The sequence below is a fragment of the Vulpes lagopus genome, chromosome 2, assembly GCF_018345385.1.
Source record: "Vulpes lagopus strain Blue_001 chromosome 2, ASM1834538v1, whole genome shotgun sequence".
Classification (NCBI taxonomy): Eukaryota; Metazoa; Chordata; class Mammalia; order Carnivora; family Canidae; genus Vulpes; species Vulpes lagopus.
The window spans coordinates 120,630,060-120,645,600 of NC_054825.1; the positions used below are offsets into that span (position 1 = coordinate 120,630,060).

General features: G+C 35.5%; 1 protein-coding gene across 3 annotated transcripts in view; it reads left to right on the top strand.

Annotated features, from left to right (window-relative positions):
• NKAIN2 (sodium/potassium transporting ATPase interacting 2) overlaps positions 1-15,541 on the top strand; it is a 951,703-nt gene that overhangs the window by 443,522 nt on the left and 492,640 nt on the right. For all 3 annotated transcript variants that reach the window (XM_041746175.1, XM_041746177.1, XM_041746176.1), the window contains exon 2: positions 6,687-6,824. In XM_041746175.1, the coding sequence (XP_041602109.1) occupies positions 6,687-6,824 (138 nt within the window). The remainder of the gene's footprint in view (positions 1-6,686; positions 6,825-15,541) is intronic.

Sequence of the window (15,541 nt, forward strand, 5' to 3'; positions counted from 1 at the left end):
TATATGTTCTCACTTGTCCACTGTGAATAACACAGAGAATCTTAAGCAGGGAGCATCATCAATCTTATTTCATAAAGAGTCTTGCTTTGAGACACTCTGGTGTTTTAGACAATGTCATAAAGACCTTAGCAGTATCCTAAAGACCCAGAAAAGCTCTCAAGTCCTTACAGCTTTCCTGAGGATTGGCTTAAAAAGAAGAGAAACCCATACGGGGCATCCTTTCTGATTCTGGAGCAGACAGTCTAGATTATGTTCAAGATTACAATGCACCATAGGATACTGCAGGAGAGGGTAAGTAGAATATAGATGAGATCTAGTGTGGTGAGATACAGTGAATAAATATAGACATAAGAACTGGCAGCTTTACCAAAGTGGGCAGACAACCAAGAAACAGAAGATGTACCAGAGAGTCAGACACAGGAGACTATGAATCCAAGACAAGGTCTCAGAGCAAGGATAAAAAGAGCAAAGTCCTATAAGGAGCAAGGAGACACGATCAGAACTCTTTCCTTATCTCCTTCAGTGTTACATGCTCTATGAGGCAAGAAACAAAGGGTAGAACAACTGGGAATGAGGAATTGACCATACTTGATTGGCACGAAGGAAAAATCACAGCAATTTCTGTTGACAAAACTCTGACAGATGGCCAAGAGAGCTTGTGTCTGGACATTTATGTAAACTTTCATAGTCCTATGGGTGAAATAAGAACTTTGGACCCATTACAGGAACTGTTATGCCCATTTCAATGTTAATCATGATTTCCCATAGTATTTCCTACTTTTTAGGCTGTAACTGAGTTGATTTTGTTAGTTAACTTCTCCTGCAAACGACTAAAATGCAAATCCTTTATTTTTCAATTCCTGAAATTCCACAATTTGTATTTTATTGACTCTTTGAAAAGATTGATTATTCATTCATTCATTCATTCATTCATTCATTCATTTATTTATAAGAGACAGAGAGAGAGATCGTATGCTGGGGGAGGAGCACGGGAACAGGGAGAAGCAGACTCCGCATTGAGCCTGAAACCAAGAGTTGATCAGCCAACCGAGCAACCCAGGCACCTCGGTATTTTATTAACTTTTGATGAGCTTTGTCATTTCCCTGAAGTTCAGTTGGACAATGCAGGGGGACTCCCAGTCTATCTTCTCTTTCCTCAGAGAAGTGGAGGCAGTGAGAGTGGAGACAGTCTGAAAGCTTGGGTTTCTGAAGGGGAGTGAGGACAGTGAAGCAGGGAGGGTACTGGGGGGAACAGGCATGCCCATAGGTAAATTCAATTTCAATTTATAATTTAGCTCTGGAAACAATTTGGTTGTTTCTTTTTAATTTCTTTTTAAACCAAGGAACCCGTGTTCTATCACGATAGAATAAAAAGCCTATTTTTCCTCTCAAATTCTGCGTATAAGTTTTATTGCATATTAATTATAACAACTTACAAGTCACACTTAGGGACATAAAATTATAGAAATATTTGGGAGGAAAATTTATTAAGAAATCTTAGTAATTATTAGCAAACTGTAGTGTCTCAAGGAAACCGATTCTGAGTCCCACCAGTTGAAAACAACTAGCTATAAACATCCTGTTATGGCTTTGAAAAAATATTTTAAAGTGTTCATGCACATGTAATTGCCTTGTTAATAAAGTGAAATGGCAATAGCTACCTAGGAAATATGAACGATTCTCAATTTGTTATGCAAACATTTGAAGTGCACTTGTTTCAGACTGAATACTCTGTTAAGGGGTCAAACTTAATTTAGCAAATTATTTACTTAATTGGGCCCAGTTTTCGCAGATTTACATTGAAGAGTGTGGGGTGAGTGTCTTCCAGTTTGAAAAGTCAATAAATATATTTATCCTAAAGACATTTCACAGGTGCTTTTTATGATTATTTGTAGTCATTGTTAATAAGATGAATTTTCCTCAATGTACTTAGGAGAAAGGTTTTTGAAAACTTTTTCAGTTTAAGTTTACTCTGCTAGATAAACAATGACCACTAAAATTCATGTTTGCTACAATGCAAAAGAGAGGAGTCATTTTCATGTTTTAAGATTGTATTTATTTATTCATGAGAGACACATACACACAGAGGCAGAGACACAGGCAGAGGAAGAAGCAGGCTCCCTGCAGGAGCCTGATGCAGGACTTGATGCCGGGACCCAGATCATGCTCTGAGCCCAAAGCAGACACTCAACCACTGAGACACCCAGGCATCCCACATTTTCGTGTTTAAATAGTGTGTGTGTGTGTGTGTGTGTGTGTGTGTGTTAAGTAATAATATTACGAATTTTGAGATCAGAATTTTCAGCATTTTCACATCTGAGGATTTAGCCTATGGATCTGCCAACACATACACAAGGTTGTTTAATGCACTAGGAACGTTATAGTTAAAAACTAAAAACCAATGGAATATCTCTTAAAATGGAATGCTTAAATAAGGATATAAGAGGTAGATCTCTACATGTAGGATGTGCTAATGTAGAGAAACACCCACAAACATCATAAAGTACAAGGGAAAAAAACCACACCTACATTGTGATCCTATTTATGTAAATAAAATGATGTGAAAAAATTTCTTACGTATATGACAGATATACGCCTATATACCGTGAGGCACATATAATATTTTTCCGGAAAAGCTATGTACTTTATAGTGCTTCCCCCAAATTAACAACAATTGTTTTTGGGAAAGAGAATAGGACTGAGGTTTTCTTCAAAGTTTGTCAAGTACTTAAATGAACGTTGTACCTTATGTTTTAAGGCTGTTGCAATCTCTATAACAGAGTTAAAGAAAGAGAGAAAAAGATAATTAAGTTATGGGTCAGTGTATCAATACAAAACTTCAAATAAATTTTTATTTAACCCAAACTGAAACTGCGGTAAAAATAATACTAAATTTCAAGTAGGGATTTTTCCCGGGCAGAAAAGGATAATGGAACATGGCAAAAACTATCAATATAAACAATCACAGTAATGATATAAAAGAAAGGAATAAAGTGATTATCTCAATAGATGCAGAAATAATAAGTGATAAAGATTAGCTTCTATTTATGTTAACAAATAGAAACTTCATAAATAATAGTCTTATAAGGGAACATAATTCTTTGTGGAAAGCACTAGATTTTGCATTAATAATAGACTACTATCTAGAAGCCAAACACAAAGAACAAAATTTATTTATAGCAAAACAGACAAGCATGAAAGAGTCTTATTCCATAAGACATTTTATATGGAAATGGCACATAGAAACAGCAGCAGTACAGACAATCCCCAACATTACGATGGTTTGACTTGAGATTTTTTGACTTCACAATGGTGTGAAAACAATATGTATTCAGTAGAAAGTTACTTCAAATTGTGAATTTGGATCTTTTCCCAGACTCCTGCCATGGCACTACCATCCTTTCTAGTTACACTGGGCAAGAGGCAGGGACCCACACACAGCTCCCAGGTATCGACATGATCGCAAGGGTAAACAACCAATACACACTTACAGCTATTCTGTACCCATAGAACTATTCTGTTTTTCACTTTTAGTACAATATTCAGTAAATTTCACGAGATGTGCAACAGTTTATTATAAAATTGGCTTCACGTGAGATGACAGTGCCCTGTTGATCACTAACAGAAGTGTTTTGAGCACATTCAGGGTAGGTCAGGCTAAGTCAGGATGTTTGGTAGAAGTGTAGTAAATGCATTTCTGAAATGATATTTGCAACCTGTTTATCAAGGCATAACCCCATTATTAGTCAAGGAAGATCTGTATATGTCTTTTGAGACCGTGTACATAGATTTGTATGCCGAGTATGGAAAGGACATAAAGCAAATGTATTCCAGAGGGTCTAATGGGAGAAAGAAGAATAACACTGAGAACATGGATTGAAGGAGACAAATAGTAAAATAAAATAAAATGAAAACAGGACCTTTGCCTTGACTAATGTCATGAATTGACAGGTATGATCAAAGAGATTCTTTACGTCATTCCAAAATAAGTAAGGTAAAAAGGTAGTACATATCCTGGGACCAGCATGGGGGGCCTACAATATAAACTGTGAAAGCTTTTGTTTTGTACTAGGTGTGTCCCAAGTCTGCAATGTCAGGACACACCTCAGGGACCTATGTTTTGGGGTTGGTTTTTTTGTTGTTGTTGTTTTATTTTTTAGCACTTACCACTTCTGTGACATTGGGAGAATCACCTTAGCTGTACTCCATCTTAGATTTCTTAATCTGAAAAGTAAGATAGTAAGATAATATTGACCTCTCTGGGTTTTTTGCAGCATCAATGAGGTAATACGGGGGGATTAGCATGAATGCCCATCACATACTAAGTGTTTTAACTAATGTCCTCCCACCTACAACACCCCCCCCAACCTTTCCAGTAATTCCATAGTTAATATGCTTTTTGTGGGAAGCGGATTCTTAGAAAAGGGTGCAACTACTTCTACATAGTGTTATTCCCATTATACTCTCTGAATTATCCCCAAAATCTTCCCTTCTCTGGTCCCAGCTCTAAATTACAGGACCTGTGATAACGCTACTTATGATGGCTAGCCGGACCAATCAAAAACAGGGTAAAAGCAGAAATATTAGTGAAGAATCACACATTATTCAGTCTGCATAGCCTTGTAAGTAATGTTTGATGAAACTATTAGTTCTGTCATAAAAAAAAGACTAATAAATGTTGATGTAACTTCATTTAGCCGTGCAGACTTAGCAAGTATATTATCATCTATATATTTTTTATAATTAACGATGGTGCTATTTTCTTCCATAATTGGTGCATTTATTGAGAGATTTCCCACTGTTTGACTAATGCATTTCATCCTCTATACTTTTTCCCTGCTGTGTCCCCACAGTTATGACGCTCAGAATTTATAGAGTTTAGATTCCTCTTGCTGCTGTTTACATTCCTACTTACTGTTTATTCATAGGATCAAGATAGAGAGTTCCATGTTGGAGCGAGCTTCTTATACAGATGATTAGCAATGGGGCTCTGAGAGCAACCAGTTGCTTTTTGGTACCATTAATGGATTCAAAAACAAGGCATACAGAACACTGCCTGACACCCCAAATGGGTCTCCACTAAGTGAAGTGTTGACTGCATGAGAGCAGTTGAAGAAACATTTCATCAGAAGGAGGTTGAATGTTTATGAATCTGGAGTCATGTGCAATGTTCTTTGCATTCCACTTTTGCAACACTTGTGGGTATTGTGGATGTAGAATATGCAGGGTCGAAGAGACCTACATCCTCTCTCTTGATTATCACTGCCAAGGCTAAGTGAAAAGGAAGATCTGAGTAAGCTGGATTGCCATTACAGGCCTTACGTGGTACCCAGGGTGCCTTGGGAAGCAGACGTGTTGTGCAAACAGTTGTCATAAATTTATTTTCTTTTTAAATGCCTGATGGGAAAATGTGCTGTGCCACTAAAGAAGTGCCTTGAGAATATCGATCATTCAAGAAATCTTCAAAGTGAGCTACGGGTATTTCATTGAAAAGCACGCTATTTTGAGAGTTAGTATGTCCTTCCGACAAGAAATATCATTAAAGCATAGTGATGTCAGTATCTGAGGAGTTTTAAAATCCTTCTCCTTTAAAGCCTGGCTTGGGGGAAAAAAAAGTGTTGAATCTTTGTGTGGAATATCATCAGGTCCTTTCACAATGTTTTACTCTGAACAGTTGATTATCATTCCACCTGCAGGCAGGCAGGAGGGACAAAGCTGAGTGGAATGCACCATTCCCCTTTTGTGTTGTTAGCTATGATGAGAGACTTGCTAGTTATCCAAGTTTTACTTCTCAATATCAAATGGCACTTCTGGACCGTGGCAGCTTTTGTTTGTCTGATTGGTTGGTTGGTTGGTTGGTTGGTTGGTTGGTTGGTTTGTTTTTCTTCTCTCACTCCTTAGATTTGTACCTGTGTCTTAACTGTAAAGTTGTAAGCACAGAGGAATGTAGGATAGTTTGAAATGACCTAAATTCCTTGCTTTTATAACAGTGATGCTTTATTTTTAATTTTTGTTTACCATTGTTTTAATGTATTTTTCCACACCCTTTTGTCTGATTATATAGGTAACTGTGTATGACAAAAAAAAAAAAAAAAGTCATGTTTAATTTATGATTCAGTACTATTTGAGGTAGAAGGACCCTGGACATTAGCCAAAGTCCTGCATTTTATGAATGAGGAATCAGAACCCCGAAGAAGAGAAAAGTTAGCTAGGAGACTAGAGGTGTTTAGAGGCAGATCTAAGTCCAGAATCCGGGTCAGTTGACTTGTTGATGAGTTATTTTTCCTTTATATCAACCCCCTTTGTTTTATTTCCAGTTTGCATGATGACATTTGAGCAGATCCTAACAGAAAACCTTTTGTGTGGACTTTGCAAACTTGCTGGTTGATGAATTAAAGTGTTAGACAGTGCATATGACAATATAATTTATCCTGTGACTGCACAGATGATATCCTGTGAAAATGGCTTGATGCCTCCACAAAATCATCCCTAAAAGGATTGTAGCTGTCTATGGATCTACAGCTTCCATAGTATTTCTTTGAAATTTACCTGAAAATGTCAGTCTCACTGTTTAAGACAAAAACCAGATATACTAACAGTTATAATCGCATGATGTGATCTCTCTCTCTCTCTCTCTGTCTCTCTCTCACCACTGTGCTTACCTATATCCTGTTTTGCTGTTCCAGGTTTGTGTGCTGGAGAGGCAAATATTTGACTTCCTTGGATATCAGTGGGCACCTATCCTGGCAAATTTTGTACATATTATTATCGTCATTCTCGGTTTATTTGGAACTATTCAATATAGACCTCGTTACATAACAGGAGTAAGTACCCTTCCTGCTTCTTTAAAAAAAAAATTGAGATACAGATGCAAATTACAAATGTCTTGAAAATTTATATGTATATCCTTTCCTTAAAGTACTGTGGGGTTGTTTTCCTAGTTTCAGATTACATCTACAGTAATTGAAAATGTCAAGTTTTAAAACACTTGACAGTGAACGTAATCAGATTGTATTTTTATAGATTGCACTTCCAGCAAGTATTCTGCTGTAATTAAAAACAGAATGATGCCCCTGTATTTCCAAACTATAAGATTATGTCCTTTGATTTAACAGATTTTGATGGGAATTTCCCCCATTTTAAATAATCATATTTCATAAATTGAATAAGGATAGTTTGAAATCAATACAAATGAACATATGATTTCGATGTCAACATATTTATATATATTGGGGTTCATATTTGATACATTTGAAAGTCTATATCTTTCATAATTCTCTTTTTTGGTTCAGAGGAAGTATTTTGCATCTCTACTCAAGTTAAACTTACTTATCATAAAAGTGAAATCCAACTGTGTTGCAGTTGCTATGGGAACGATAACTTAGAATTTTTACTTTTGTATGTGCCTCAGATCTCAGCTATAGCTCTTCATTAATGTAGTTTTTTTTTTTTTAGTTTCGTTATTTTTTTCTCTTCTATTTTTGACAAAGGAAAAGTCTATAAGCATTTATTTAAAATTATAAAGCAATTTGGTGGTAAAGGAATATATATAAGCTAGTGCAGCTAGCCTTATTCAACACAAACCAGCAAGCCCTCTCATGTTTCACAAAGGCCTCCTTCACATAAAAGATGCTCTCTTATGACCTGTTGTCTCAGTCATCTGGAACCTAGATAAAGCTCACTGGTACTGAAACAGACAATGTGGTGACAGCTGGACCAGGGGATCCACTGTCTGGCTAAGGATGAGTGAGAAAGCCATAGCTTTCTCCTCTGGGTGCATGCCCAGAAATGAGTGCATGTCCCTTCTAAGGGTATATAGCCATGTAAATTATGTAAAAAGTACAATGCATTTTGTTGCAGTGTGAAGTTTTTTAAAACACAAGACATGATAGTACCATTCACTTTCTTATATAAATTGTAATATGAATCAATATTGGGAAAATAGTACAGCAATTGGGAGTTGGTCTTCTGAAGTCATAATACCAGGATTTAAATCTTGTGTCTGCCATTTTTTAAAAACTTTTTAGACAAGCACAACCTTACCATTTTTAATTCTCCTACTTTTAAAATAAAAGTAATAATGATATTGACTCATAGGCTTCAGTTCATTGATTATAAAACATTATAGGAAAGATTCTTAATTTAACTGTTCTCTTTCATTAGACTTTGAGGGTCCTCTGTGATTTTATTTGTATAAATAATGTTGCTCTGAGTATAGTGTTATGAATATGCAGTCTCCATTTCTGATAAAGTTGTTAGAATAAAAATCTAGACGTGGATCGAAATGTTGGAACGGTTTAAAAACTGAGAGGTTTGCTTGGAGTAGTTAAGTGGGATATTCTTTGAAATGTCCTTAGCACAATGCTTGGTGCTTAAAAAGTGGTCAATAAAAGTTATGATATTTTTCTCCTGATTGTTATTTGAAATGATATTAACTTGTATAGACTAGTGATAGGCTGGCAAGCAATTTAAAAAATAGAATGAGGTGTTCTAAGCTATTGGTTGTACCATTTCTTTCCCTTTTATTCCAGGCTGCTATAACTCTTAAAATGATTTTGCAGAATTTCTATGTATCAAATTATAATCCCAATCCCATCCCTTTAGATAAGCTACATACCCACAATTCTTTTTAAGACAGGCTGTGCTCTCTAGCATGGGCTGAGAATTAAGAGGCCATGGGACACCTTTAAGATTGTTAGATATTTTATATAGCCAAGAGAGTCTCTGAAATTTTTCTGAGGTCCTAACCATGTGTCTTAGAGCTACATTTTTGACTTGATCTCGACTTGCAAACAGCATTCTGAATTTGATCTTTTCCTTGAGACAGGGTCTTACCTAGAAAATCTCTTGCCAGCTGGAGGCCTGTAAATGGGAAACCTTTATTTTCCATCACCCCAAGTCCTGAGTTGGGAAAACATTCTCTAAATTCTGCTTAAAAATGGAATTGTTCTGTCTTTAGCTCATTTCTCTCTTACAATTATTATATTATGTGGGGCTAAAAGGTGACAACACTGTCCACTCTTTGCTTAGAAATCCCCTTAGGCAGACCCACAAGCTGACCATTGCAGCCAATGGTCAAGCTGATTGTTCTGATAGCAATTTATTATGAATCCTTTTTTCTCCAGTCCTCAAAAATGACTTAGTTACTGTCCTTCTTCCTGTCTTCAATGAGTCTCCTCACTGCCCTTCTGGCCCCCGCCCATTACCCTTCCTCAAGATTAATACTGTGTTTTAAGTTTATGTTATAGTATCATTCTGTTTTGATACCAATTTCTGGCTTAGTTATTTATTTCTGTGATTTTCTGTATAACAGACTTCTGAATAATCAAATTAATGGAATGTAATGTCCATGATGCCATGTTAAAGATCAGAAGTTGATTCAGGAAAGTAGAGAATTTGCCATAAAAATGGAATTAAGTTTTTTAATTTGCCCAAAGATGACAAAAGGGATTACCATTAAAAGAAATTTGAATGGAATCATGGATACCAGAAATTCTGATCATTGAAGAATCTGTGGTTAGCAGAAGAATGCATAGCTGGGGGCAAGTTGTAACTAACAATAATGAATCTCTGCACTTAAGTAATTTCCAAAGGCTTTTTGTGCACAGGAGACTCAGATAGGAACAGTGAAATTTATTTTTCTCTCCCTTAGATATGCAGGCCTTTATTATTTCTTTATTTGCCATTTTCTATTTTTGCATTATAAGACAATGTAAAACAATTTAAAAGACAATTTAAAACAGTTTAAAAATAGAGATAAACTCATAAATTCACAATTGAAAGTTATTAATATTTCTGCATATTTCCTTTGTGTATGTGTGAATGTAACATGTCAGAATCTGCAGCACCTCAAAAAGGTCTTTATCTCTTTAACATTATATAAACAATTTTAAATTCATATGGATATTCATTTAACCCTTTACACTATCATTATTTATCATACTATATAATAATATATAACATATCATGGGGTGTTATGTATTGTGTGGTTTCCATGTTTTTTATGATAAATAATTCCAAATAATCATCCCCATAAAAATACTCTCATCTTTATTTGTGATTTCATCCCTTAGGAGAAATATTTCAGTATAATTAAATAACATGAACAATTGTAAGGTTCTTAGGCTATGATTGGCAGTTACCTATCCAAAATTATTTTACTGAATTATCCTCCCACAAATGTACAGCAGAGTCTATTTTACTGCACTCTTGCTAACCCTGAATATTATCTGTTCTCACATCTGTCAATCTGATAGGAGAAAAAATGTCATTTGTGTTTTGAATTGCATTTCTTATCTTGACAAAGTTGGACTTTTTCATATGTTCATTAAACATTTTCCTTTTTTATATCCTTTTTTGGGGGGATTCTCTTTTGATTTGTGTTTATCTGTGCTCATTCTTTTCTTTGGAGTCTTAGTGTTTATCGTAATAGTCTTTATATATCAATCATATAGTAAAGATATACTATAAATGTCATATTTTTTTATTTTGATGTTTATTACCTTTCTCTTGTTAAACTCCCTATACCTTTATGGTATCATCTATTGCTTTACAATTATAAAATTTAGGGGCTCAGTCAGTTAAGTGTCTGACTCTTGATTTGGGCTCAGTTCATGCTCTCAGGGTCTGTGGGATCCAGCCCCATGTCTGGCTCTGTGCTCAGCAGGGAGTCGACTAGAGATTCTCTTTCTCCTTCTCCCTCTGCCCCTCCTGCACACAGTGTCTCTCCCTCTGTCTCTTAAATCAACCAATCAGTCAGTCTTTTAAAAAAAATTATAAAATTTAAATACCATTTTGAAAAGTGTGATGATAAATCTTCATTGAGTTTTGTTTACTACTCTTCTGTCTCATAAGAGTGAAGAAGAAATATTTAAAAATTTATTTTTTAATTTTATTTTAAAAAAATTTTTTAAAGATTTATTTATTTGTGAGAGAGAGAGAGAGAGACATAGGCAGAGGGAGAAGCAGGCTCCTCATAGGGAGCCTGATGTGTGACTCGATCCCGAATCCTGGAATCATGACCTGGGCAAAAGGCAGGTGCCCAACCACTGAGCCACCCAGGTGTCCCATAATATTTAAAAATTTAAAACAGGTAACCAGAATAAGAACTCAGTAGTACCCTTTCAGGGTCTCTGGCATGTCAAGGAATTTAGCATGTTGAAGGAAAATGAAATAGATGATTTCAATTCTAGGCAAAGGAAATCTGAAGCCAGGATCCATAGAAAGCCTGTATTGTATAATTCTTGACAACATTATCTCTCCCCAAAAAAGCCCAGTTAACTCTGGCAGAATAGTTTATAAATAAATATATACAAAGGGCTCCCATGAAAGCATTTCTTCATGTCATAAATGGAATTGTCCATCACATCTTCATTAGGACTAAAGATACTGGCAGGCAGGCTGTGATTTGGGGTATTCAGTTTATTAATGACCAAAAAATGTTAATAAATTGCACTGCTCTAAGTTGTCTAAAGTAATTTGAGGAGTGTGTAAGTTCCTAACTGCTAGAAGCATAGCAATTTTCTTGATGATGTTATCAGAGGATGTGTTGCCATAATGGTCAAAAAGATTTCTCTCTTTTTCCTTCCTTCCTACCTTCTTTCCTATCTTCCTTACATCCTTTTCTCCTTTCCTCCCTCACTTACCCCTTCCACTATTTCCTCCTATTTAAGTTATTTTGACAGAAAATACCTTATTTAGTTTGGATCCACTGGCTTGGTCAAGGAAACCTAGTCCTAAAACTAGAAATAAAATTAAAATAGCTAAAAAACCACTACTCTGATTTCATAAAAACAGAGAAGAGGACAGCATACCAAGATCACAGTAATATTTATAAGAATCATTTTTTACTACTTCCATTGCCCTCTACAGATGCTCCATCTTCCTCTACAATTCCTATGAACCTTACATCAACTTCATACAATTTTTGTCCAAACCCATGTGCCTAGGAAATAGCAGAGTTAGGATGTATAGATCCAGGTCCTTCTAACTGCCAAAGCCATGCCTTAACCCCTGTACTGAATTGCCTCTTAGGGATACAGTACAGAAGGCCACAATCTATCTAACAAATGAAAGCAAACTTTGTTAAGTTATTGGCAAATTTAAAATCCATCATGGCATTTGCAATTTGGAAAGCATTTAGATTTTAAATTGTGATCTGCTGTCCTCTATCAAGGATTATGTCTTTATGTCTGTATTTAATGAGGAAATGATCTCATGCCTCAGGAATTAAGAACAGAAAACCCTTAGTGATGGATATTTTATTCTTGCAAAAGAATAGCATCACAGGGTATCCTTAATTTCCAGAAAGAGTAACTTAGTGTTTTTTCTCTTCTTACAGCAATCAGTATTTTGATTATGATAATTCACATACACATCTGTGTATATAGTCTAATTTATATCTAATATAATTATATATTAATTAAGGACAAAGTATCTCTTCTTATATTTGTTACTGGTAAAGAGCTTCAAAGAATTGATGAATTTGTGTCTATGTGACTGAAAAAATACCCATATTATGCATTACCCATATTATTTTGGTAAAATCTGTATTAATGTATACTATTATTATCTAGTGCAGAGGTTTGCCATGACATCAGTTTAGACTGCAATAGCTAATCCTAAAATTAAGTGAATAGAAATGATTGGGATGGTTTCCTGTTTTGTCACCAAAAAAGCAAGAGATTAAAATAATGTGGTTAATGCTAATTTGACAAAATAGGGCTGTGATGGCTAGAAAAAGAAGCCAATATTCATTCATCTTTATTCCTGGTATTTTAAGAATGATAAACTATTAGACTATGCTGTTATATCCCTACTCATTCTTTTAAAATAATAAAATAATTGAATACTCTTTTAGTTCATATATTAAAGTTTTAAATGATAATTTCTGACCTTTTTTTTTTGAGAACTACAGCTCCTTTTAGCCACTCTGTTTCCTTACTACAATTTTTTTTAAAAATATATTACATGTGCTGCTCCATGTGTATTGATTTGTGAATTGATACACATCCTTCTTCCCATTGAAGGTGAGGGCACAGCATTAAGAAGACACCAATGAAGCAGTTTCAGACAAGGCTCACCTGTGTGACTTCCCTGATTTTTCTTCTCCTTGAGCTAACATGCTAAATAAAAAACCCCATGTCATCCAGGGCAAGACCTGATACTCACAGTCACTCATAGTGACTGAAGCAACAAAAGACATGGAGTGCCTGGGTGGCTCAATCAGTTAAGCATCAGACTCTTGATTTAGGCTCTGGTCCTGAGCTCAGGGTAAGGAGATCCATCCCTGCATAGGGCTCCAGTCCATGCTGGACGTGGAGCATGTTTAGGATTCCTTCTCTTCCTGTGCCCCTCCCCTCTTTCCCGTGTGGGTGCTCTTGCTCTTGCACGGTCTCTCAAAATTAAATAAATAAACAAACAGAAGACAGATGTGAGGCCCATTTTGTAAAACATTCAGATATGACAATTTGGAAAATGTGTACGCACTGTAGAAGATCTGTGAAAGCGGATAGTCACATGCTTAATTTGTAAGGGGGAAAAAACAACTTCTCTAAATTTCTCGAATTACTTTTTATTGATGACGGACCAGGAGTTGAACTTTAATGGCTCATGGAGCTCCGATCCTGATAGAGACTAACCAACAGTAATAAATGAGAAGCCCTTTGTATGTCTTATTTCTAAGTCATGTGCTTCTTTATGTTTTTACTTTTTCAAGTTCTCTAATAATGTTACCTCCCTAAAAATGTGTACACTCTTTGCAGTCATTTCTAGGAAGTTATTAATCTATGTTCAGGCAGTTGTTTTGCCTCTTTCATCAAGTTTTCTTGGAGAAAAAATATCCAAAAAGAAAACATACTGCAGCTAATGCATTAAAAATGCACACTTTCTGTGTTTAGGACAGAAAAATCAATGTAGATTAAAGATGAAGAGACTTGAGATAGTAGTAAATTAACAATGCTTCTAATGACTTAGCATAGTTGTGAGAATAAGTCTTTTCCCATAAGCCTGGGGGCGGGGTGGGGGGGAACATCATTACAAGTTTTATGGATTTAGCCTGTAGTCCTAAAATAAATGTAATCATGCAACATGGTAAATGAAATTTATTCTCAAAAAGATGTGTTCCCTTGGGGAAGTGTGGGCCATTTGTTCTACAAGAAGATACTTTGTACACGCATTCTGGTGTTAGGCTGTGACTAAAGATTTATAGAATGTGGTAAATATAAGTAGAATGTGGTAAATATATTTACATTTGGACAGTCTAAAATCATGATTGTAAATCATCTAATAATTTTTGAGAAAATATTTTTTTAAAGATTTTATTTATTTATTCATGAGACACACACACAGAGAGGCAGAGACACAGGCAGACGGAGAAGCAGGCTCCATGCAGGAAGCCTGATGTGGGACTCGAACCCAGAACTCCAGGATCACGACCTGAGTCAAAGTCAGACGCTCAACCACTGAGCCCCCTCAGGCATCACTGAGAAAATATTTTGAAGAAGAAATGTGATATATATGTGTATGTATTTCTTTCTATTAAAAAATCAAGTTAGGGCAACCTCAGTGGCTTAGTGGCTTAGCACTGCCTTTGGCCCAGGGCATGATCCTAGGGACCCAGAATCGAGTCCCACCTCGATGTCTCTGCCCCTCTCTCTCTCTCTGTCTCTCATGAGTAAATAAATAAAATCTTAAAAAAAATTAAAATTAAAATTGAAAATTAAAAAAAATCAAGTTTCTTCATATCGATATTTTACAGAACCAAATAATAAAATTGTCTTTACAATAAAATAAAAGTCTTTCTCTTACCCCTCTCCAGCTGATCCTAATCTCTTTATAGTTCTTCTTGGATAGATAGATCTATATCTATATCATCTGTATACATAGAGAATATGCTTCAGACAGTTTGTAAACGTGAAATCATTTTCACCTAATTTACTTTTGGATCATACTTTGTTTTTACCACCCACAACCCCTGCTGGAGTTTCTGGTTGCCTTTCTTTTTTATTCTTATAAAAGAGAAATGGGATTTTTTTTTTTTAAAGCTGTATCCTAAATATATTTCCAATTCTTATTCATTCTATCTTGGTACTCATGCCACTGGCTATTTTGGGAACACATTGCATTCCTGTTTGACCATTTTCTTCATATTTGAACATGAGATTATCTGTAGTTTTTTATTTTAATGGTATGCTCTTCTTCCCTCGAGATTTCTCTCATAGTACTCTCTTCTTTTGCTTTTATCTAAATTGGTTGCTCTCTGGGCCTCTTAGACATCTATCTTCCCTGCATCATTCCCTGAGTTAGATTCATTCTTTCTTAAATGTTATGTATTTTCTTTCTGATACCCTTCACACAACTTCTTGAAAAGGCATGTTTGCAAGGTAAACTTTCTGAATTTACTCTCCCTTTACACATGAGTAATACTTTTGTTAGATGCAGAATTCAGGATTAAGAATCATTTTTTTCTTTTTTTTAGAACACTGAAGTCATTGCTCAATTGCATTCTGGGGAGCAGTATTACTGATGGGAAGTCTGCTAT